At 37.3% G+C, this 24,725-nt stretch overlaps 1 protein-coding gene across 10 annotated transcripts in view; it reads left to right on the forward strand.

Moving 5' to 3' along the window:
* The window catches only part of Tanc2 (tetratricopeptide repeat, ankyrin repeat and coiled-coil containing 2), a 332,046-nt gene that overhangs the window by 112,407 nt on the left and 194,914 nt on the right, over positions 1–24,725 (forward strand). For 7 of the 10 annotated variants that reach the window (XM_036197446.1, XM_036197448.1, XM_036197449.1 and 4 more), the window contains one exon: positions 8,482–8,664. In XM_036197446.1, coding sequence (XP_036053339.1) covers positions 8,482–8,664 — 183 coding nt within the window. The remainder of the gene's footprint in view (positions 1–8,481; positions 8,665–24,725) is intronic. The other 3 variants (XM_036197452.1, XM_036197455.1, XM_036197456.1) reach the window with 1 other exon arrangement.

Here is a 24,725-nt window from a genome sequence, read left to right on the forward strand (position 1 = left end):
AATCAATTTCAGATATGTTCATGAAGCCCAATAATTAAAAACCTAATGTTAGAAAAACAAACTTGAAAAAATAGGTCTAGGAGATACACTGTCTATCTGATCAGGCAGGGGGGAGGGAAAATAGAACATACTACATACAGTGATCAGAGACTAAGAAGGAATAAAGTTTCAATAACCTAGTCAAATTCCTAAAATCCAAGGATAAGGAATAAATTCTAGATTTCTGCCTCCTGAAGATTGGTGGCACATTAGTAGTGGTCAGGACTAAGGTAGTAGTAGGAGAGTGGACAGAACATGGCATTTTGAAGTATATTTTTGATTGATAATCTGCAGTACTGTTAGTCATGTGTTGCAAAGAGTCAGTAAGGGAAGAAATCAGCAATGATTTCTAGGCTTCTGGGACTGAAAAAATATGTGGTCAGGGGGTAAGTACCTGTATTGTTCTTCATGGCACCACAATTCACATACCATAAAACTCACCATTTCAGATGTGGGGTTGGTGAAGACCTTTTCCCATTCTGTAGGCTGTCGCTTTGTCTTGTTGACCGTGTCCTTTGCTCTACAAAAGCTTCTCAGTTTCAATAGGTCCCATTGATTGATTGTTTCTCTCAGTCTGTGCTACTGGTGTTATATTTAGAAAGTGATCTCTGGTGCCAATGTGTTCAAGAGTACTTCCTACTTTCTCTTCTATGAGGTTCAGAGTAACTGGATTTATGTTGAGGTCTTTGATCCACTTGGACTTAAGTTTTGTGCACAGTGACAGATATGGATCTATTTGGATCCTTCTACACGTTGACATCCAGTTATGCCAGCACCATTTGTTGAAGATGCTTTCTTTTTTCCATTGTACATATTTGGCTTCTTTGTCAAAAATTATATGTTCATAGGTGTGCAGGTTAATGTCAGGGTCTTTAATTCAATTCCATTGGTCCACATGTCGGTTTTTATGCCAGTACCAAGCTGTTTTTATTATGGTAGCTCTATAGTAGAGCTTGAGGTCGGGGATCATGATGCCTCCAGAGGTTGTTTTATTGTACAGGATTCTTTTGGCTATCCTGGGTTATTTGTTTTTTCCATATGAAGTTGAGTATTATTCTTTCCAGGTCTGTGAAGAATTATGTTGGTAATTTGATAGGGATTGCGTTGAATCTGTAGATTGCTTTTGGTAAGATCGCCATTTTTTACTGTGTTAATCCTGCCTATCCATGAGCATGGGAGATCTTTCCATTTTCTGACATCTTCTTCCATTTCTTTTTTCAGGGACTTAAAGTTCTTGTCATATAGGTCCTTCACATGCTTAGTTAGAGTAACCCCAAGGTATTTTATATCATTTGTGGCTATTGTAAAGGGTGATGATGTATCTCTGATTTCCTTCTCAGCCTGTTTGTCTATTGTATATAGGAGGAGGGCTACTGATTTTTTTGAGTTGATCTTGTATCCTGCTATGTTGCTGAAGGTGTTTATAAGCTGTATCAGTTCCTTGGTTGAATTTTTGGGGTCACTCATGTATGCTATCATGTCATCTACCAGAATATATAAAGAACTCAAGAAATTAGACATCAAAATGCCCAACAGTCCAATTAAGAAATAGGCTACAGAACTAAACAGAATTCTCAACAGAGGAAGCTCAAATGGCTGAAAGAAATTTAAGGAATTGCTCGACATCCCTAATTATCCAGGAAATGCAAATCAAAACGACTCTGAGATACCACTTTACACCTGTCAGAATGGCTAAGATCAAAAACAGAAGACAACTTATGCTGGAGAGGATGTGGAGCAAGGGGAACTCTCCTCCACTGCTAGTGGGAATGCAAGCTTGTATAACCACTTTGGAAATCAATGTGGTGCTTCCTTAGAAAATATGGAATCCATCTCCCCCAAGACCCAGCTATAGCACTCTTGGGCATATACCCAAGGAATGCTCAATCATACCACAGGGCATTTGCTCAGCTATGTTCATATCAGCATTGTTTGTAATGGCCAGAACCTGGAAACAACCTAGATGCCCTTCAACTGAAGAATGGATAAAGAAAATATGGTACATATACACAATGGAGTACTACTCAGCAGAGAAAAATAATGACATCATGAGGTTTGCAGGCAAATGGATGGATCTAGAAAAAACCATCCTGAGTGAGGTAACCCAGACTCAGAAAGACAAACATGGTATGTACTCACTCATAGGAGGATACTAGATGTAAAACAAAGATGACTAGACTGCTACTCACAACTCCAGGGAGGCTACCTAGAAAACGGGACCCTAGGAAAGACACAGGGATCACCAGTGACAGAGAAATGGATGAGATCTACATGAACAACCTGGACGTCAGTGGGAGTAATGAAGGGCAAGGTTCGAGGGAAAGAGAGCTTAGGGGAGCAGGAGATCCCAGCTGGATCAAGAACAGAAAGGGAGAACAAGGAATAACAGACCATGATAAATGAAGACCACATGAGAACAGCAATAGGCAGAGTGCTGGAGAGGTCCCCAGAAATCCACAATGATATATCCTCTGTAGACTGCTGGCAATGGTCGAGAGAAAGCCTGATCTCATCTAGTCTGGTGATCAGATGGCCAAACACCCTAACAGTCGTGCTGGAACTCTCATCCAATAACTGATGGAAGTAGATTCAGAGATCCTCGGCCAGGCCCCAGGTGGAGCTCCAGGTGTCCAATTGTCGAGAAAGAGGAGGGACTGTAAGAGTGTGATTTATTGAGACCAAGATTGGAAAAGCACAGGGACAAATAGCCAAACTAATGGAAACACATGAATTATGAACTAAAAGCTGTGGAGCCCCCAACTGGATCAGGCCCTCTGGATAAGTGAGACAATTGAATAGCTTGAACTGTTTGTGAGGCACCTAGGCAATGGGACCTGGACCTATCCTTAGTGCATGAGCTGGCTGTTTGGAACCTTGGGCTTACAGAGGGATACTTTGCTCAGCCTGGAAGGAGGGGACTGGACCTGCCTGTACTGAATCCACCAGGTTTAAATGAATCCCCAGGGGAGTCTTGGCCCTGGAAGATATGGGAATGGACTGGAGGGGCTATGGGAGAGGTGGGGGGGGGTGCGGGAGGGGGTAGGACAGGGGAACCCAGGGCTGATGTGTAAAATTAAAACACAAATATAATAAATAAAAAAAGAAAAAAATATTGTCTTCAGATTGTAAACATATATTGCCATCTCAGGATGGATGAAACAGGACAATTTGAATAATAAATCGTATTTGCAAATGAAAAAAAAAAAACTCACCATTTCCAAGTGTAGGTACCATCAGTGGCTCTTAGCATTGTCACCGTGCTTACAAACATCACTGCTTTTTCATCCATCACTCCAAAAGAAAACACCAACTGTTGAGCAGCTGTTCCCTCCTTTTTCCTGGGATACTCTGAAAACTATAGTCTGCTTTTTGTTTTCCTTGATTCATCTCTCACAGCATCTCACAAAGGCACAATCATATAGTATGTGGCTTTTTGTGACTTCTTTGACTGAGCATTATGCTGTCAAGATTTTTTTCAACTGTATAGCATTTGTTAGGCCATTGTCCCTTTGATAGCTAAATAATATTTATGCAAAATATTATCACATTTTGCTTATCCATTTATTAGTTTATGACACATTTGGGTTGTTTCTACTTATTGGTGAAATTACTACAGCCACTCCATGTAGTTAAAAGGGAGGTTTATTTTGTGGGGTAACTCACAAGAAGGGATAGGTAACAGTGTCTGGGAAAGGTGTAGTGCAGTCCAGCACTGGAGAACTCTGGAGAACTCTGCTCAGTCTACCTCCAGTGTCCAGGGTCCAGGAACCAAGAGAGCCTGTGCATCTGGATCTTGGGTCTTCAGGGTCCTCTCTCGGCCCTGCCTTGTAGGCGTGGCAGTTACCGAAGCCTCAATGGGGGTTGGAACTTCCAGATCTAAGCTAGAATGGCTACCCACTACATCTGCTTTTTTGCTATTATGAATAATGCTTCTGCAAACATTCATATCTAAGTAAGTTTTGGTTGTAAATCTGTTTTCAGTGCTGTTGGCTATATACATGAAAGAATCGAGTTATATGTGATTCTGTGTTTAACTTTTTGATGAACCACCTGTTTTACACAGAAGCTACATCATTTTTCACTCCTACCATTAATATGGTGGTTCAGTTTCTCTATATGTTTACCAATTACTTTTGATTATTTGGATTGGTAATCTGCAGAACTGTTAGTCATGCATTGCAAAAGGTTGGTAAGGGAAGAAACTAGCCATGATTTCAATACCTAACCCTAACTCTAACCCCAACCCTAGCTAAATGCCTGCTCATTCTTGATTGCACTACAATTCACATACTATAACACAAACATACATACATTGCACGTACTGTAACATAAATAAGATACATACTGTACAACACACACACACCCATGTCAAGGTCAACTGGCAGAAGTGAGTTTTCTCTTTCTACCATGTGGGTTCTGAGAACTGAGCTCAGGTCATCATGGTTGGCAGCAAGAAGTCTCACCTACTGAGCCATCTCACCAGCCCATTTTTAAAGTATTTATTTATACTTTATTGTTTTTAAAAGTGGCATCTATGTTAGTGACTATAAAGAAGGGTTTCATTTGACTTTGATTTACTTTTATAGAAAGATTGTTCAGTATCTTTTGACATGCAGAGGGACCATTTATAAATCCTTTGTAAAAGTCCTTTGCCCAATATTTAATTGAGGTGTGTGTGTGTGTGTGTGTGTGTGTGTGTTTGTGTGTGTGTGTGTGTGTTTGTGTGTGTGTGTGTGTGTTGTTGTTGTTGTTGTTGAGTTATAAGAATTCTTTGTATATTCTAGACCTTAGACTCATATCAGAAATATTTGCAAATTTCCCCATTCTGAGAATTGTTTCACCCCTTTAATAACATCCTTTGATACCCAAAATGTTTTTTTTTGTTTTGTATTTAAATAAAATCCAGTTTATTCATTTTTCTCTTGCTTGTGCTTTTGGTACCATTTATCCATTTCCATTCTTTTTAAAAGTAAGTCTTTTATTTTGTATGGAAAGGCACATACATGCCTACAGTATGCATTTGGCGGTCAGAGGATAGCTTGCAGGAGTTGGTTCTGTTCTTCCAGTGTGCTTCCTGGGGATGGAACACAGGTAGTCGGGCTTAGTGGCAAGTGCTTGTACTTGCTAAACCATCTCATCAGCCTCCTTTTTGTTCTTACGATGTTCTAGTTATCATTCTGTTTTTTCCCAGCACACCTGTCAGATTTCTAGTTCTCTCTTCTCTGTAAATCTGCTTTCAAATTCATCTAAATTTAATTTTTTTTTTTTAAGAGCTGAGGACTGAACCCAGGGCCTTGTGCTTGCTAGGCAAGCGCTCTGCCACTGAGCTAAATCTCCAACCCTGAATTTCATTTTTAACACTCTAAAATTCTAAACATTTAGTTTCTTAACATATTAAGCACACTCTTTTAAATGCTATAATTTGTCAACACATTGTATTTTTTTGTCAGATTTCTGGCTTATTTGGTTTTCCCCCTTGTTCTTCTCTCTTTTTCTTTCTCTCTTTTACATTTACTTAATTATTCAGTACTAAAGACTGAACCTAGAGCCTTGAGCATGTGAAGCAAGCACTCTGCCCATTAGTTATATCACCAGCTTACATGATTTTTCTGATATATCTAGTTCAATGCGTATGTGTTACTGTTAATTAATGGCCAGATGCTATATATGCAAACTTACATAAATAATTTGAGACCTATCATGGCATCTTCTCTAAGATGTGTTTGTTTTTGCAGTCCTAGCAATCTACTATATATTGTGTGTGTGTGTGTATACACACATACTATATATGTAGTCTTTATTTAATTTTATGAGAGATATCCATGTAAGGCTCAGTCTCTCTATGTGTTTTTTTCTTTTTCTCCTTTCCTCCCTTTTCCGTTCTCCCTTACCTCTTTCTTTTCCTCCATCCCCCCTCCTCCCTCCATCCCTCTCAATAAATTTACAAATGAATTTGTGTGTGTGTAATGAGTCTTTTCTCTGTGCTGCCAGCCCACTCCCAAATAATTACATGGAGACTTATTATTAATTCTGAAAGCTCGGCCTATAGGTTAGGTGAAAGACCTTAGGTTATTAAAACATTTTAAATGCCATGTTCTGTAGGTCTTTAAAGTGTTTGAAGACCACCTGTTTATCTAAAATATATCTCTGTTTAACCTTGAAAACATATATAACATGATCAAAGTTTGATTATTATTGATGACTAAGTACTAACCTGTATTGCTTTTACATTACATTTTCAAAAGTGCTGCGTAGCTACAATACCTTAAACAAGAGTAGAAACACAGTATAACAAAAATAACCTTATTTTTGTATCAGTATGCAAAAATATCTTAAACAAGAGTAGAAACAGTATTTTCTAACAAAAATAACCTTAAATTTGTAGCATTATACAAAAATCCATACCTACGTAAAATATTCGAGATTAATAGGTGCTTTTTAGTTTAAAATAGATTCAATAATCTACCTTTTTATTCTTTCGTTCCTATATCCCCCCTTTTCTTTTCAGAAAGATATCCTTGAATCTAACTTTCCCTTGCTCAGTTTCTTCCCTTATCATGACCAGTAACAACTTGTAACCAATCCTACTAAACAGTGAAACAAAACATCCATCAAATGACCAAAACCACCCACCCCACCTCTTGGGAATGTGAGCATTGTGTTCTTAAAATACTACTTATTGTCTGGGGCAATGGCAGTTTAAGGGACCCTGAGGAAATTGGGATAATGGTCCAGTCCTAGAAGAGCTGGCTGTATTATTTGTTGTCCAGGCTCTGTGTGATAGAAAAGTGCAGAGCTTATCTGAAGTCCTCGCTAGAGTAGTGTGTGAGGCTGGACTATTTCAGCTAGCAGCTTTGAAGTTGTTTTGGATGCAGAATTTTGAGGAAACTGCAATAGGCATTCATAGAGGCTGGATCACCTGGGCTACTTGTCTTTATTGGCATCTGGTCCTTTTTTCAGAAAACGCATTAACTCTTAAAGGTAACATATGTATCTGCATTAACAAGTATGGAATGTGCGATATATACACACATTGTTCTATGTTTGAGCAGGTAAAAGACACCTGTCAACTTTATAAGTTCATTTGGACTGCATAACCAAACAGGAAAATAAATCTCCATCCATGACATATAAAAGGATATAATAATAAGTCATTAGGATTCTGCAGCCACCATGATTTGTGATGTCTCTTCCAGTCTTAGAGCTGTTTCCATGTCGAAGGATCAGCATATATGTCACCTCTCCTATAGTCTTTCTTGGCTTTTTCCCTTTGTCTATATCCAAGATTCTCAGGAGGTCTCCTCTGGTCAAATCTGATCTCGATTAACTTTGAAGGAATCCATAGCTTTTCATTTCCTGTGGAAACAAAAGCATGACCTCTTCCCCAACACAATGTATTTCCTAACTTCCATTCTGAAGCCCAAGACATCCCTAATTCAGCAGTCCCTTCCACAATCCAGTGTCTCTCAGTAGGTTCTGTTCCCTGTTCATTAGTATTCAAAAAATTCAGAATTAACAAAGCACCATATAAGGTCTAAACTCCCTGTGTTACAATATTTTCCCATCCTCACATGGCTTTTTTTTTTTTAACATTACTTTACTCTTTCTTTAAAGACATTACTAATCTTTAAACTATTTGTTTGTTTGTTTGCTTATTATGGCTGTCTATACCCATTTTTTTTTTGTATCTGTTGAAAGATTTTCTTGATCCCCTAGTCCAGACTGCTTTACTGCACACCTGCAGCCTTTTTTGATTGCATGAGACAAGCATTAAATACACTGCATGACTCCTACATTTGGTGCTGGCTAGCTCAAGCCTGCAAGCAGTAGCCGGGAGCCTCATCTCTGAGAGATTGCCAGACTAGGAAGTCATGTCTGGTTCCGTTTTTGCATGTTTGGAACTTTATTTTTAAGCTTTCTCAGGTCCTATGTGTAAATACATGCCCCCATATGTATCAAGTCTTTTTCTGTGCCACCAACTAGCTCCCCAAATAATGACATGGAGACTTCTTATTAATTATGAAAGTTCAGCCTATAGCTTAGGCTTGATTCTAACTAGTTCTTATAACTTAAATTAACCCATTTCTATTAGTCTATATCCTGCCATATAGTTTGTAGCTGTTACTTCTCCTGCACATCTTGCTTCCTCTGCTTCTTCCTGGTGAATCCGCCTTTGTTCCCAGAGTCCCAGGAAGGCCCACCGAACCTCTTCCTGCCTAGCTATTGGCCATTCATCTCTTTATGAAACCAGTCAGAAGGCCCCTTGGCAAAGACATGTCTTCACAATGTAAACAAATATTCAAATATTCTGCAACGTAAGTGTGTGTATGTGTGATATATAATAGGGAACACTATTCTGAATCATCCTAGAAGATACATTTTGGTAAAGAAGGAAGACTCTGTTCTCATCAGCTTTTTTGTACCATCCTTTCCTGTTAACAGGTGGCCTCCCCACAGAAAGCGATTGTGCTTTTGAGCCAGACTACGCTGTTCCACCACTTCCAGTGAGTGAAGGTATGCAGCACATTCGGATTATGGAGGGCATGTCTCGCTCTCTTCCATCCTCCCCCTTACTCACACATCAGTCTATCAGTGTTCGGCTACAACCTGTGAAGAAGTTAACTGGTAAGGAATTTACCTGAATGTAGTATGTTTGACAGGAAACCTGACAGTATGACACTTTAGATCACATCAGATGTGTGTATGTTCATCTTCAGATTTCCTCCCATTTGGTTTTCCTAGTGTCATAAGACTCTTAGAAAGTGGAGCTCCTACTGATTTTCATTTAGAGAATTAGAACAGTCCTCAGTTTGACAGACATTTCTAAGTGACCCATCTGTTGTGGACATATTTTTCTAGGTTTTTAGGACGTTCTTAGTTTTGCCAGAATACACTGTTGTTCTGACTTTGATTATCAGCTTGTTCCTGTCATATTAACAGATGGAGACAATGTAATTTTAATTGTAGTAGTGCGTGACATTTCAACAAATGCGTAGACATTAGCCATAGTCTTATTTGAAATCATTATTTGTAGATCTCATCTCTAGGGTTCAAAGATGACTTAGATTTTTTTCCCATAGAACATTTACAACTTCTTGGGATATTTATTGTGATTCGTAAATTGCAATTCCATTGACTTTCAGTATAGCTCATGATTTGTATTGTTCATTCAGTTATGCTAGGTTTGGAACTTGGTCTTTATTAAATGGACTTTTATCCTCAACATTTTCAGGGCAGAAATTGTAAGATATAAATGAAGACTATTTCCATGTGAAAATATGTAAGCCTGGGCCACATTGTTAGGTTCATCTGACATTATCAGGATATTCTTAAACCAAAACCAAACATTTTTATTATTATATTTTAATTGTACAAAATGATGAATTTCATTATGCCATTATAGGTAGCATACTCTTGATAGTTGTCAGTTTACTGGTATTGATGGATTCTGAGTGCATAAAGGCATAAAATTAAGGGTATGTTGATTGTTTCCTCTATGACTGGTTTTGAGCTAGGTGGTAGGGAGATTTGGTTGTCATGACAGTTCAAAAAAATAAGAGGAAGAGGATAAAATGGGACTTTTTGACTCTTCTAAATAGAATGAAGCACTTAATGTTTATAATTTTCACCAAAATACAACATTTCATTATTTTGTAGTTTCATAAAATTTAAGTTTGATCTCTTTACATTGCTTATTGTATTTTAGGCATTTTCAAGTAACTTGAGTGAGTCAAAGTATTGACTCATATCAGTAGATAAAAATTGGTAAAATAGGGGTGGGTAATGGTGGCTCATGCCTTTAATCCTAGCATTTGGGAGGCAGAGGCAGTGAATCTCTGTGAGTTCGAGGCCAGCCTGGTCTATGAAATAATTTCCAGGACTGCCAAGGCTACACACAGAGACACCCTGTATCAAACAAACAAACAAACAAACAAACAAGCAAACAAACCTAAAACCTAAACAAATAAACAAAAAAAATGGTTAAATACCTAAATAACATAGTAGCCTGAATAATCAACTTTAACGTGGTGTGACAAGAATAAACTTTGATTACTTAGAAACCCTTCCTTCTTGTAGTAAAAGGTGTCATTACTAAAAACACAAAATGTAACATCTGATAGCTGCTGTGTGTTGTGTTTCATTTTTCCACACCTCTTGGAACAAGTGCAACAAGTTTGTGTTTCTATGAAATAATGTGGATTGCATGGGGTTTTGTGGTACCTACCTGATTTGCTTACATCAGTTTCAATGTTAATCTAAATAAGCTATATTTGTTAAAAGATAAATACATTTAATAACATAGTAACACTACCTCAGAGGTGATGTCATGGCACAGCAGATTGGGGTATAGTTGATTAATAACATGTATGAACCATGGAATTTTAATTTCACAGTGTTTAAAGTATACAGAACTTCTCATAAAGTTTTACTTACTGAAGTAAGTAAATTCAAAACCTAAGAATTAAAGATTGAGAGTGAATTTTAAAACTTCTGAATGAAGGAAATATGTCTACTAAAAGAAGATTCTGTAAAAATGTTTCTTTGGCCGTTATTCCCCCAAGGCAGATGATAAACTTTTCTATTTAACACAAAATAAGTGAAATTATTTCCAAACTTAAAATAAATCCTTAGTCAGTAGATTGCTTATCAGTTACCCTTTTCCCAATTATGTCTTGTTATAAGTAAATAAAAGGAAAGTTAAAAGAAAAATCTAGACAATAAAGAAATACCCTCTAGAAGTACGAACCAAAGGGTACAAAAATAATGAAGCCATTGGGGCTAAAATTAACTAATTTGTCTATTTCTATGCATTTAAACTTCCAAGTATTACTTATATGTATATTGCCTATTAAACATTTAGCCTATTTTATTCCTTTTATGGCTTTCTAACATTTGGTTTCCTGTTTTCAGTATATACACATAAGGCTCAGTCATTGAGTAGATATTTATTCATAACTAAATGCTAAGTACTACTGTAGATAAAGCATAGCAGTGAAAAAGACAAGGTCTTGCTTTAAGGTTTTTATATTTCTGTTGTGAGGGAGATTGATAAGAAATACATAACCACTGGGCATGGTATTACAAGCCTTTAATCCCAGCAGGCAGATATTTGTGCATTCGAGGCCAGCCTGGCTTGCACAATTCCAAGACAGCCAAGACCACATAGACCCTATTTAAGGGGTAAAGGGAGATAACTAATAAATAAAATAATTTTAGATAGTAACAAGCACTATGAAAGTATGAAATAGGGAATGGGGTGCAGAGAAATTGGGGTAGAAATGGAGTTTCTTTCTATGGAATAATGTAAGAGTAAGAAAGGGAAGGAGCAGGATTTAGGGGAAGAGCTATGGAAAGATCTGGAGTCTGAGCCATCTAGGCAAAGGAAACAGTATGAAAAATCCTAAGACAGAAATGATCTTGACATAAAGAGCTCAAATTTGGTTTAACAGAGTATGTCAGAGGAGAATTCAAGAGACAGGTAGGAGTTGGAAATTTTAGCCATGGTAAAGAGTCTACTTTGTATGATTATAAGCAGAGATGGAATGGGGCATAATAAGATCCACTTCAGTGTTTTATTGGATCTTACTGGCAAGCATGTAGAGAGAAAATAGAGTGTGAGGGACTAGAATAATCTGTGTTCATTAACCTTGCAGGAGTGGGTTCTTTCTATGTACTATATGAGTCCCAGGGATTGAACTCAGGTCGTCAGGCTTGGCAGCAAGATCCTTTACCCACCGAGCCATCTCACTAACCCTCTTCATTAACCTTATACATGTTTTCCTGATTTTTAAATAGTCCTCAATTCAAACAAGATAAGTACTTTTGTAGTCATTGTAAGATACTACAGAGGAGTAACCTTTTCATGTCATTGTTTTCAGGCAGCTTTTGTACTCAACATATTTTTATGTTAGTCCTTTAGCACAGATGTATGTGAAGACTTGTTTGCAGAAAGAATTCCATTTTTCAGATATTTTGACTTTTTGTAAAGAGTAATAATAACAAAAGGTAACTTTAAAAGATAAAAATAAGGCCGGTGGTGGTGGCGCAAGCCTTTAATCCCAGCACTTGGGAGGCAGAGGCAGGCGGATCTCTGTGAGTTCGAGGCCAGCCTGGGCTACAGAGTGAATTCCAGGACAGGCTTCAAAGCTACACAGAGAAACCCTGTCTCGGGGGGGGGGGGGGGGGGGAAGAAAAGAAAAGAAAAAGAGTATGTTGCAAAGGTTATTATTGTTAATGCTACTACCACAATTTTTGGTCAAATTTGAAGCAAGCTTTATTAAATACTGGCCAGGATGAGGGACACTGACCAAGTCTCTACTTTAGGTTCCCAGAGTATGGTGCTCAGTTACATTAGTTGTTATGTCCAGATTGCAGGGATCCCCAAAAGACCATCATGGAGACCGAATCCCACATGTAAAATCAAAGAGCCTTTATTATTTTCAAGTTCTGAGCTTGGTCTCTCTGTCCCACACAGCGGTGAGAGCAGAGAGCCCTGAGCCCAGGCAGGGTAGGATTTTTATCATAGCAGAGGTTGGGATGAGGGGATTTCCAGGGTTCAGACCCTGATTGGCTGACAAATGTCTAGGGATATCTGTAAAACAAAACAAAACAACAACAAAAAAAGACACAACTAACTTAGAGCCTGAAAGTAATTTTTAAATGTATAGATGCATTGCTTTATTTAATACAAACATAAATACAGCAAAGGCAGTTGAGACATAGGCTCAGTGGTAAGACTGCTTAAGTCTGATTTAGTCATTCCATCCTTGTATTCTTCTATACAGTGGGTTGTTGGGTCTTATGGTAATACACAGATTTCACTAACCTAAAACCATGTTTGGTAAATCTTAGGTACTCAGTGTTAGCTGTCATTACTGAAACAAGATTATTTTAAGTTTGGTGAGAATATTTTGAAAATTGCTTTTAGTATTAGATGCCAGTTGGAACTTTAACAAAACAGTTCCTCAAAAATACAGTGTATTGAATTATGTACATAATCCTAGCACTAAGGAAGTTGAGACAGTATCACAAGCTATTGGCCAGGCTTGGTTGTACAGTCAGTTCCAGGCCAGTTTGGATTACATTAGGAGATCCACTCAATCAACAAACAAACTGTATATGTTTTGAAATCATATTTTTATTGAATAATGGAAAAGTGCTAGAAATATTCACTTGAAGGTCTTCTATGTGGTATATGCTTCACTAATAGAGTTTTACATATACCTTCATTTTACAAATAAGTTAACTAAGTCAGAGAGATAAAAGAGGTAAATGCTTGCTAAATTGAAAATTTGCAAAAAATAATACAGCTAGGAAGTGATCTTTTACCAATGAGAAAATTGAGCATTAGATAAGTTGAATACTTGCCCTTTGGTATTTGTATCTCATTTACTTTTTTGTTTTTGTTTATAATGACAGAAGATGCAGTCAAATGGTTTAAGCAGTAAATGAAAACTAGAAGGCCTAAGTTTGAATAGGAGCCATTGTTCAGTTGGTTAGTTAGTTATGTATTGCTGTGTAATGGGAGAGATGTGGAAGAGTGCAGAGACACATTGTTGGCCCTAATTAGTGCCAGGTTCTTAGTTATTGCTCTTTCTAAGATTTCTTAACTGTATCACTAAGACTTGATATTTCTTAATCTAGAAATATTAAAGAGTTCATTGATTCATTGCTATTTAGTTTATGCCATTTACCTATGTTTGTGTGTGTAAACATCAATACAAACAACTTTGTTCTGAATTTTACAAATAAACTTGAATGAGTTTGGAAATTTATATTTATATACATGTATATATAGTATTTACATATAAAATGAAAATTTAACTGTCAATAATATGGATCCGTGTGTGTTATAAATTGATATGTACACACACAAATGTAAAGACGAGCATTTGGTTATGGTAGAGACATATAACTACTAAAAAGTGGGAGAGTGATGACGTAAGTTTAGTTCATGTTATTTTTAATGTTTGTAATTTTTACCCTGTGGCAAAATTGAAATTGAAAACTCCATGAGGTGGTATAACAAATTTGCTGTGTAATCTTGCTCAAGTTCATTAAAAAAATCTGTTTGTCATTTTCTTTGTTTGTAAAAATAAGGGTAATAACATTATATACTTCATAGAACAGTAAGAAATAACATTATATACTTCATAGAACAGTAAGAAATAGACAAGTACCTATAAACTTTATAAGTTGGTATCTAACCTAGAATAGGTAGGAAAATGCTAGCCACAACTGTCAAAATATCTAAGAAACTTGAGACTTGAGTTTCTATCACCTATATTAAATGGGCTTTCTGAGTTTTAGAAGGTGACTTTCACATAACTTTGAAAGCCCTTCCACTTTCTTTCTTTTTTTTATTTTTTTATTTTTTCTCTAGAGCTGAGGATCAAACCCAGGGCCTTATGCTTGCTAGGCAAGCGCTCTACCACTGAGCTAAATCCCTAGCCCCCCCCCCTTCCACTTTCTTGATGTTTAATCTTCAGATACTCCCACCAAATAGATTAGGCATTGTAGATGGTAACTCATAATAAATTATCTGATTATGATAAGGTTGAAATACTGGCTATAGACAAAGTAGTGTTTTTGTCATAGATCAAATCGAAACATTTATTTAGCTTACAAACACTCTATAAGAATCACCTTAAAGCTCTTTTGACATTAAAAAAGGTCTATACATTAAATTAGTCTACATGATCTAACATGTTCATCAACCGTTTATCCTTATCTTACAGTTTTGGGGAACAATTCAAGATGTATGAGCATGAATTTTATTAGGATTGATGTGAAAATTAAATATGATTTATTAGCCATACCTCCTAGCATATACTAAATACTGACCAAATGACAGTTTTCTCTTAAAACTAAGGATAAATAAATAAGGAAATGTAGCTTTGTCTCATAGGCCTTCTAAGAAAATTATTAAAGACCTAATTTGAAAATACAAAAGGTCTAGAATGTGTTATTCATCTATATAGTCTGACTTACTAGACATAACATACTATAGCATATGAGTATATATTTTGAATTTTAGAAAATACATTGGCATTCTAGGTGCCTTATTCATTCCTTTTGTAGGGGAGAGGGCAGAGACATCTAACCCAAGCTAAGCTCAAACTTACTATATAGCCAAGGCTGGCTTTAAACTCCAGATTCTCCTGCTGTTACTTCTATTGCTTAGATTAAAGGCATGAGTCCAGCATAGTGGATTTAAAAATGTAATAGGCGTACATGGTAGTCCAAGCTTCATCTTTAATGACTGTTATGTTCCTATTTTTGTTTTTTGTAATATAAAAATAAATATATGAAAAGTTTTCATATATTTGAACTATGAAGACCCACCTGCTATAAGTCCCAAGGTTAATTCAGTGATAAAAACAGCGAGCAGAAACTATTTTTGGTCCTGCAGAGATTATTTTTGGGAATTATTTACTTCCCTCAATAAAAATAATTTCAGTTTTCATGAGTCAGCATTATTAAAGCAAACAGAACCAAATGGGTAAGAGGTGTATGATCATCATAGGCTAACAGCTTGGATGTTCATTAGCTGATAAATGGAAGAGAATGTGTTACAGCCATATTGTTTGACAATAAAAATAAATTATTTACTTTTCCATGCTGCAGCATGGATGAACCTTGTAAATTCATTCTAAATAAAATAAGCCAGTCACAAAAGGTCATATAATTATTTGTGAAATTCTAGTTTATGAAATGTCATGATAGAGACTGAACATAACAGTTAGTGATTTCTTAGTACAAAAGGGATGAATATGTGAAGTTAGTGCTAAGAGTATAAGTTATTTTCTGGGTAATGAAAATGTTCCAAGCATAGATTATGGTGATAGATTCACAAGTCTGTGAATATACAAAGCCTATTTTAAGTGGAGAAAGAGTAAATTTTATGGTATGTGAATTATAATTCTGTAAGGTGTTTTAAAAAAGCACTGTACATATGGCAGACATTGTTAACAATAAAAAGGAAAATTGATGAATTTATATTTAATATAGATTTCGCACCTCAGAATTAATAACTCAGTGCATAATGAATATGAGCGATTTGAATAATGCAGTTAAACATTAAGTATAGGGCTTTGTTCTAGCATGTTATTAGCAAAAGGGAAGTCATTAAAGTAAATTAGCTAAGAATTTAACATAAGGAGATAAAATATGGAGGAGTAAATAGAAAAAAAATAGACAAACTAGAAAGCTGAAGTGACTAAATTTAATCAAATGTTACTAAAGGTCCCACTTCTTGGAAAAGACTGAGAAAGTAGATTTTTGTTTTGTTTTGTTTGTTTTTGTTTTGTTTTTCGAGACAGGGTTTCTCTTTGTAGCTTTGCGTCTTTCCTGGAACTCACTCTGTAGCCCAGGCTGGCCTCAAACTCACAGAGATCTGCCTGCCTCTGCCTCCTGAGTGCTGGGAGTAAAGGCGTGCGCCACCACTGCCTGGCTGAAAGTAGAATCTTTAAGAGGAATGGTAATTCATACTGAAAAATGAAAGCAGGAAAGGAGATAAATAACAGGCAACATTAAAAGACAAGAAATGAATTAGCCACTAATAATAATGAGAATATAGTGTACAGTTTTAGAGCACAGCATCAAAAAAATGGAAGAAAACATGATATAAAATTGACACAAGAAAACTTATAACAACCAGCCTAATAACTACAGAATTAACTATGCCTGCAATCATCAGACCCAACTGATGCTGCAGTGTAGCAGGAATCTTTAGAAGGTCTTATTAATAAATCAAACCTGAGACCATTTATTGGGGTGAATGCTGGAAGATCAGAGAGACAGAACAAGCCACAGCTACTTCACCTTGCTAGTTCCTCAGGTGAATCCTGTTTCCTCAGGCTGGAAAGCCTCTGAGTCCTTATCCAGAATGGGTCTCAGCTGAACTGCTGCTAGAAGCCTAAAAGCTTAACCAGCCAAATGCTGGTAGTTTCTGGTCTTCACATTTTATATATCTTTCTCTTTCTGCTGTCACTCCCTGGGAGTAAAGGCTTGCTTTCTGGCATTAAAGGCATTGAACTCACAGAGATCCGCCTGCCTCTGCCTCCCAAGTGCTGGGATTAAAGGTGTGCACTACCACTGCCCAGCTTTTTTTTTTTTTTTAAGCTGAGGATCAAACCCAGGGCCTTGTGCTTGCTAGGCAAGCACTCTACCACTGAGCTAAATTCCCAATCCTACCGCTATGGCTTGCTCTGACCCATTTTCTAGCCACCATTTTTGGCTCTGTATCTAGTGGCTGTCTGTTCTCTGACCCCAGATAAATTTATTAGGGTGCACAATATTTTGGGGAACACAATACCACCCACTGCAGGTAAACCTTTAACTAACTAAACCTTAACCTTCAAGTACTAATGATAGAGTTAGTTAGGATAATTATATATAATGTTAATTGAGCTATTACTGTGTTCCAGACAGCGCCCAGTACTTTATATGTGAGGAAATTCAGTCTTCAGAGCAGTCTAAGTGGGTAGCAGCAACCTCTGTCTAAACACTTTCTCTTTTGTAGCAGAGCCTGTTTGTTTCTTGAATAGTTGTCATTCCTGCTCTGATTTCCATGGATGAAATATATTTCTTAGTTATAGTAATCCATTAGCACTAGTTCTATCTTTTAGAATAATATGGTACAAATTAGCTTTTTCCTGCTATCAACACTTTTTAGATTCTGAAAGTATTCCTCATGATTTTCTCTAGCTTTAGAGATTTTGTTTAAAGCCTGCTTAATATTAAGAGGATGCTAAAGCTATGTTGCTTAGTGGTACCAATATGGACATGAATCCGGACTGGTGATGTGGCCTGGGATCCCAGCACTTGGAGGTAGCTGAGGTAGGAGGGTTGTGATTTCAATCCCAGCCTTGGCTGCATTGAAAGATCCTGTCAATTTTTTTTTTTTTTTAATTTTAGAAAAAAGCACAAGAGAGATCACTTTGGAATATTTTAGAATTACATTTTCTTCTAACCCCATATTAACTCATAGTGAGCATTTTTTCTTTTGTAAAGACTTTGTACATCCATATTTTAACATCCTTTGGAGCTATAGCTCTCTGAATTTTTTGTATGGTTTTATCAAACTACTGTTAGTAATTACATGTTCATTTCTTCATATTCTTTTAGAATTCTCTAATGTAAATTGTATGGGACTAGATTTTGATGATATATTTTTAAACTCCTTCATAACTTGTACTTCTGTGACCTCTTTATGATATTTATTCTATCCTTTTTAATTTAAACATTATTTTCCTTAGTGAAGAACATTAAGGTAAAATAAAGGTTGTCTTCTTCTGTTTGTGCTGCCATAATGAAACAAGCCTGAGTAATTTATAAAGAACAGAAATTTAGTTTTTCACAGCCCAAAAGTTCAAGGTCACGGTACTGGCAGGTTTAGTTGTATGGGGAAAGTTGCTGTCTGCTTTCAAGACTAGGTATCTGGTTGCTACATTCTCTGGAAGGAAGGCGTCCTCATGTCTTCATATGGTGATGATGAGAGGGAAAAAAACCAGGATGTTGTGTGAAAACTCTTTTATAAAAAATCTAATCCCACACTGTAAAAGAAGGAATCCTCATGCCTAAATCACTACATAAAGAACCTACTACCTCATAATACTATCACATTGGCCTTAAGCTTCGATATCTGAATTTTGGATGGAGCACCTTAAACTATAGCCATTATCAGAGTAAGAGCCTCTGAAGATTATATTCATCTGGGGGAAAATAGCATTGCAATGGGAACATGCATGCTGTGGTAAACTGAGTTTAGTGTAAGTGCTTCAGAGAAAGAGAAGCTTTAAAGACAGAAGTGAGAAAAATTGCATTGGTAATTTTGAAACAATGATCCATGGCCACAAGGATCAGTAAAAGAAATGGTACCAGTCCACCGCTGAGTAGTTAATGCTGAGTGGGTGAAGGGCGATGGGGTGTGGTTGTGATGATCTTTGTGTAAGGCTGTGGTTTGGACAGTCTTTTGTGATATTGTGTATCAAGTAATAAAAAATGATTCTTCATCTTGCTGTTAAAATTGACATAAGGGTCTCAATTTGTAGTCTGTCAACTTTGTACAAGAGTTGTAATTTTCTGTTGCTTGAAGCAGAATGTTTGTCATGGAAAAACTTTGGAATCAGATATTCTTGGGGTGCATATCTGACTGGATCTGCTACTTATCTATGTGAACCTTTTTACTCTCAGTATTTTTTCATCTTTGTACTTATTATTGTTATTTTTGTCTTACAAAGTATTTTATGGATCAAGCAAGATAATATGTATATCAAGAAGGTAATAGTGGCAGTTTAGCTCATAAAAGATGAATTGTAAATGCAGGTTTACAGATGAATTACTACATCATTATCTTTCTTATGCAATGGGTTAATCCCTTATTCATGGTTTGTTTGTTTGTTTGTTTGAATACCTCCACAGTCTTCTTTTTGCTATCTTAAAACAGTTCTTCTCAGTTGGGGCTTTGTCCTTGCTCGACAATATAACTAGAGGGTTTTTGTACTCTGTCTTTGATTCCTTCCTTCCTGTCTCTGTATACACCCCTTTTTGGACACATCTTTTATCAGAGCTGGGCATGATGTAGCTCAGTGGAAAATTAGCATGATGCTCTTGGTTCAATCCCTAGCATCCCTTTCCTCTCCCTAAATTTAAAAATTGGGGGGATGGCTGTATTTATTTCTTTGGATGCTGCTATATGATTAATAATATATAAATTACTTTTCATTTTTTATCTATACCATCTGTTTTCTATCCTAAAATTGTCAACTGTTGCCTCATAGCTTTTCTCTATATTTTTATAAGAAGTCTGCTTATCTAAAATCTAAATTATAGAACTAATTTGTTCAGTATTTCTTTTAGAGTTGTGGCAAATGGAGGGGCAAGTGTGTAAGATCAGTTATATGAAGTTCTTCAAAGGAACCCTGAACATTAGAGTTGAATCAGCAGTAAATATTTGAGAGTAACAAGGCATGAGTGGAACCTGTTAATCTTAGGGAATCAAACAAGTATCAGAATATGTAGTTCCAGCACTCAAAGAGCTGAGGCAGAAGCATTATGAGTTTGCTGCCAGCTCAGGCTACATACTGAGACCCAGTCTCCAAAAGTTAATTAATTAGTTAATTGGTATCTGAAAGATTAGGGCAGACAAAATTCCAGGGGATAAATAGACAGCAAAAGAATGTATAGTAGTGAGAATATATCACAAACTAATACTTGTTTGTTATTGATTTTTATGGTTTTATGAACTCTGAAGGACCATCCAGCCTTATTTTGGCAAAGTTCAGCAGTCACTTTCCTGTGGGTCTTGCATGTCCTGTTTGCACAGCATGCATGCAGTCAAGCAGTTCAGGCAAAAGTTTTTTTTTTTTTTTTTTTTTTGCCTAGTGCCTAACCTTGCCACAGTGAAAGCAAACTCCATAAATGGAGTTTCTTCAATGCCCATCATCTCTGAAGTAAATTGGTGTGCTTCCAGGAGCAAATGCGTCTCATTTTCATGAAAAACCCTATGTTAACAAAATATTTTAAATGCCACTTTCTGTAGGTCTTTGGAAGGTTTGAAGACTATAATATATCTCTATATAATCTGGAAAGCATACCTAGCATATCTACAAATTTGATTATTATAAATGACTACTAACCTATGTTTCTTGATTTTCATATATAGTTCATAGTAATAACTTTCAAAAACTAGAATTTTAACTTACATTTTTTTAATAAACTGCACAGGCACACTACCTCAAACAAAATTAGAAACAGACATACAATACGTTGTAACAAAAATAACCTTAAATTTTTATATACAGAAGTCCCTTAAACAAGAGTAGAAACATATATACAGTATAACAAAAATAACTTTAAATTTGTATCAGTATTCTATGTTCCCCTAAATGATGACAAACATCTATGGCCAAGCAAATAACCAAAAGCCTCCCACAACCCTATGTGGAATGTGGTTGTAGTTTTTCCATACTTCTTCCTGCTGTCTGTGGGCAAAGTATCTTTAGGGTTCCAGAGAGAAAGTTTTGAGATAATGACCAAATCCTAGGAAGACCAGCAGTTACTTTTGCCAATAGATAATCACCTGTCAAGTTTCAGGAGGTCTCACCTGATCAAACCTGATGCATATTAACCCTGAAGGAATCCATAGCCTTTCATCGCTTGTGGAACAAAACTCCAAAGCATTTTTTATTTCTATTTGTAAAATACATTTTTTTTTCAAGACAGGGTTTCTCTGTGTAGCTTTGTGCCTTTCCTGTACTTACTCTGTAGCCCAGGCTGGCCTCAAACTCACAGAGATCTGCCTGCCTCTGCCTCCCAAGTGCTGGGATTAAAGGCGTGCACCACCACTGCCCGGCATAAAATACATTTTTTTACTTTAAAAGTTAAGACATTCCTAAAGTATCTAGATTGGTTCAATTTAGAAGCCCAGTTCACAATCCTCTGTCTTTTAGCAGCTCTTGTTTACTTATCATCAAAAAATTCAAAATCAACACAATAACATATATGATCCATATTCTCTATATTTCCCATCTTACATTGTAGCTGGAGTTTTGTCTCCAGGTCCCGCCAAGCCTCAGCTCAGCAGTCTGACAGTCTATTTATAAAATAAACATACATTATTTAAACTGTTTGGTCTAATGGCTTAAGCTTTTTGTTAACTGTTTTTATATTTTAAATTAACTTATTTTTATTAACTTATAAGTTATGTGGTTTGTGGCTTACTGGTATCTTTATATGTTTTTTGTTATGGTGGCAGCTGGCAGTGTCTCTTTGTCTTAGCCTTTTATTTTTTAGAATTTCCTTTTTTGTTTGTCCCGCCTATACTTCCTGCCTGGCTACTGGCCAATCAGTGTTTTATTTACAAGGTGTAGATTAATAAAAATGGGTTAATTTAAAATAAAAAAACTAGATAACAAAAAACCTACTACAGCCATACAGTTTGTAAACAATATAAGTCTCTGTGTGTTTACTTGGTTGGGTCTAAACAGCTGTGGGTCTGGCGGGTAAGAAAAATTTGTCCTGACCATAGGCCAGACAGGACCAAAACTCTAACTACATTACATGGCTTATTCTTTTTTTTATTACTTTACTTCTCTTTAAAGATTCTTTTATAAACTTCATTTTTTTCCTATGACTATACCCTTTTTCTTAAGCCTACACTCATTGTTAAACACACTGGACCCTATTTAGAGGTTTTTCTATCTGGACCACTTTTACTGCAAATCTCTAGTCTTTTTTGACCATATGAGCAAACTTTCAAACTGCTAACCTACACCTGGATTCTCCCATTTCTCCGTTTCTGAGAGCCAAGCCTAAAGCTCATGGTCTACTTGGAGGTTCATGTCCGAGAATTGCGTCCGAGAACTGTGTTCAACCTTCTTAGCTGTGGAAGCCAGTACCTGTGTTGGCACAGGTGGTTTTTACTTAGCTTGCCTTTTTTATATAGTGTTGCCAGCTGAACAGCAGTGCCTTTTAAAGGAGCCAAATCTTTTTTTTTCCCCTCAGCTTTCTCAGGCCCTGTGGAAATACGGCCCGCCCACGTTGGAAAGTCAGAATGTTGTTGGGAGGTTTCTACTCTTTTTGGGTGGGGGTGGGAGCCACCCAGCTCCCAAATAAATCACACACAGAGGCTTATACTTAATTTTAAATGCCCAGCCTTATTTGGTTTGTTTCTTGCTAGCTTTTCTTATCTTAAATTATCTCATGTACCTTTTGCCTCTGGGTGTTTCCGTTTCTCTTACTTTTGTAAATCTTACTCTTACTCCATGGCTTGCGGTGTAGCTATGTGGCTGGCCCCAGGAGGAGGAGGAGGAGGAGGAGGAGGAGGAGGAGGAGGAGGAGGAGGAGGAGGGGGAGGGGAGGGGGAGGAGGGGAGGGAGGGGGGGAGGGGGAGGGGGGGGGGGAGGGGGAGGAGGAGGAGGAGGAGGAGGAGGAGGAGGAGGAGGAGGAGGAGGAGGTCCCCTCCCAGTTTTCTTCTATATATACTCTCTGCCTGGCAGCCCCACCTATTTTTCCTCTCCTGCCTCCCTATTGGCCATTCAGCTCTTTATTAGCCCATCAGGTGTTTTATGCAAGCACAGTAACACAGCTTCACAGAGTTAAACAAATGCAACATAAACAAAAGTAACACACTTTAAAATAATATTCTACAGCCCTGTGAACCCCATGACCTGAATTTGATCCCTTAGACCCACGTGGTAGAAGGTACTGTGACATGTACACCTTGGGTGTAGAAACCTGACTGGTGTGGCAAATGAATGAAAAAAGGACAGACTCACAGACACACACAGAAAAGCTGGGGTCATTTGGTTTGTGCACACTTTGATGGAGAGGCACCAATTACTGCAGCAGTGTAGAAGCTCAGTATGTTTATTAGGTACAGCACAGTGGGGATGAGTAGGAGGTGCCTATACACTGTGTCCATGTCAAACAATACACATTCACTCAGGACTTCATCTGTTCTTTACACGTTCACTCAAGGTTTCCTGGGCTCCTCCCTACAAGGAAAGAAATTCCCACAAATTATCCCCTGACTCCCACATGAACGTCCTAACATCACCTACTCCACCCACCTAAATAAATGTAATAAAATGTGATTTTTAAAATTTGCAGTGTTTTTATAATTAAGCTTAAAGTTTTTTTATTATTATTTTAAAGAATTCCATACACATTTATTTGCAAGCTCACTATCTAGGTAGATTGGCTTCTTTGGAGCTTCTGTTGGCTCACATGTAAAGAGAAGATGACAGTACTGTAGGCTGAAAGGAATACAGAAGTGTTTCTAAAGAATTCCTTTCTGTGCCAATTGCTTGTTGTGACAGATAAGTATGATTTGGGGGTAACTTGCTTGTTTTTTTTAATATTTTATTTTTATTTCATGTTCATTGGTGTTTCACCTGTGTGTGTATTTGTTTGAGGATGCCAGATCCCCTAGAACTGGAATTAGAAACAGTTGTGAGCTGCCAGGTGGGTCCTGGGAACTGAATCTGGGTCTTCTGAAGAGCAGCTAGTACTCTTATCTGCTGAGGCATCTCTCCAGCCTGAGGGGTGACTTATTTGTGAAATATCACACTGTATTTATCTGCTTGTGGATCTGTAAAATTCTGTCCTGTTAATAACCATGGATAAAACTCAGCATTTAAAAACAAAACAAGCCGATCGATGGTGGCGCACGCCTTTAATCCCAGCACTTGGGAGGCAGAGGTAGGTGGATCTCCGTGAGTTCCAGGACAGGCTCCAAAGCTACAGAGAAACCCTGTCTCGAAAAACCAAAACTAAAACAAAACAAACAAACAAACAAGCAAAAAAAAAAAAAAAAAAAAAAAAAAAACTGGGCCGATCTCCAGGAGTCCTGCTGAATGAAGAAAGGGAGGAGGGAGTATGAGCCAGAGGGGTCAAAGTCATGACAGAGGAACACAGAGACAGTTGACCTGAGCTCCTGGAAGCTCATGGACTCTGGACCAACAGTTAGGGAGCCTGCATGTGTGTGACAGTTGTGTAGCTTGGTCTGTTTGGAAGACTCCTAGCAGTGAGCTCAGGACCTGTCCTGGTGCTTAACTGTTTTGGGAACCTAGTCTCCATGCTGGATTATCTGGCCCAGCTTTGATGCATGGGGAGGTGCTCCGTCCTGCCTCAACTTAATGTGCCATGCTTTGTTCAAGCCCATGGGAGGCCTGCCCCTT

The sequence above is a fragment of the Onychomys torridus genome, chromosome 8 (assembly GCF_903995425.1).
Source record: "Onychomys torridus chromosome 8, mOncTor1.1, whole genome shotgun sequence".
Classification (NCBI taxonomy): domain Eukaryota; kingdom Metazoa; phylum Chordata; class Mammalia; order Rodentia; family Cricetidae; genus Onychomys; species Onychomys torridus.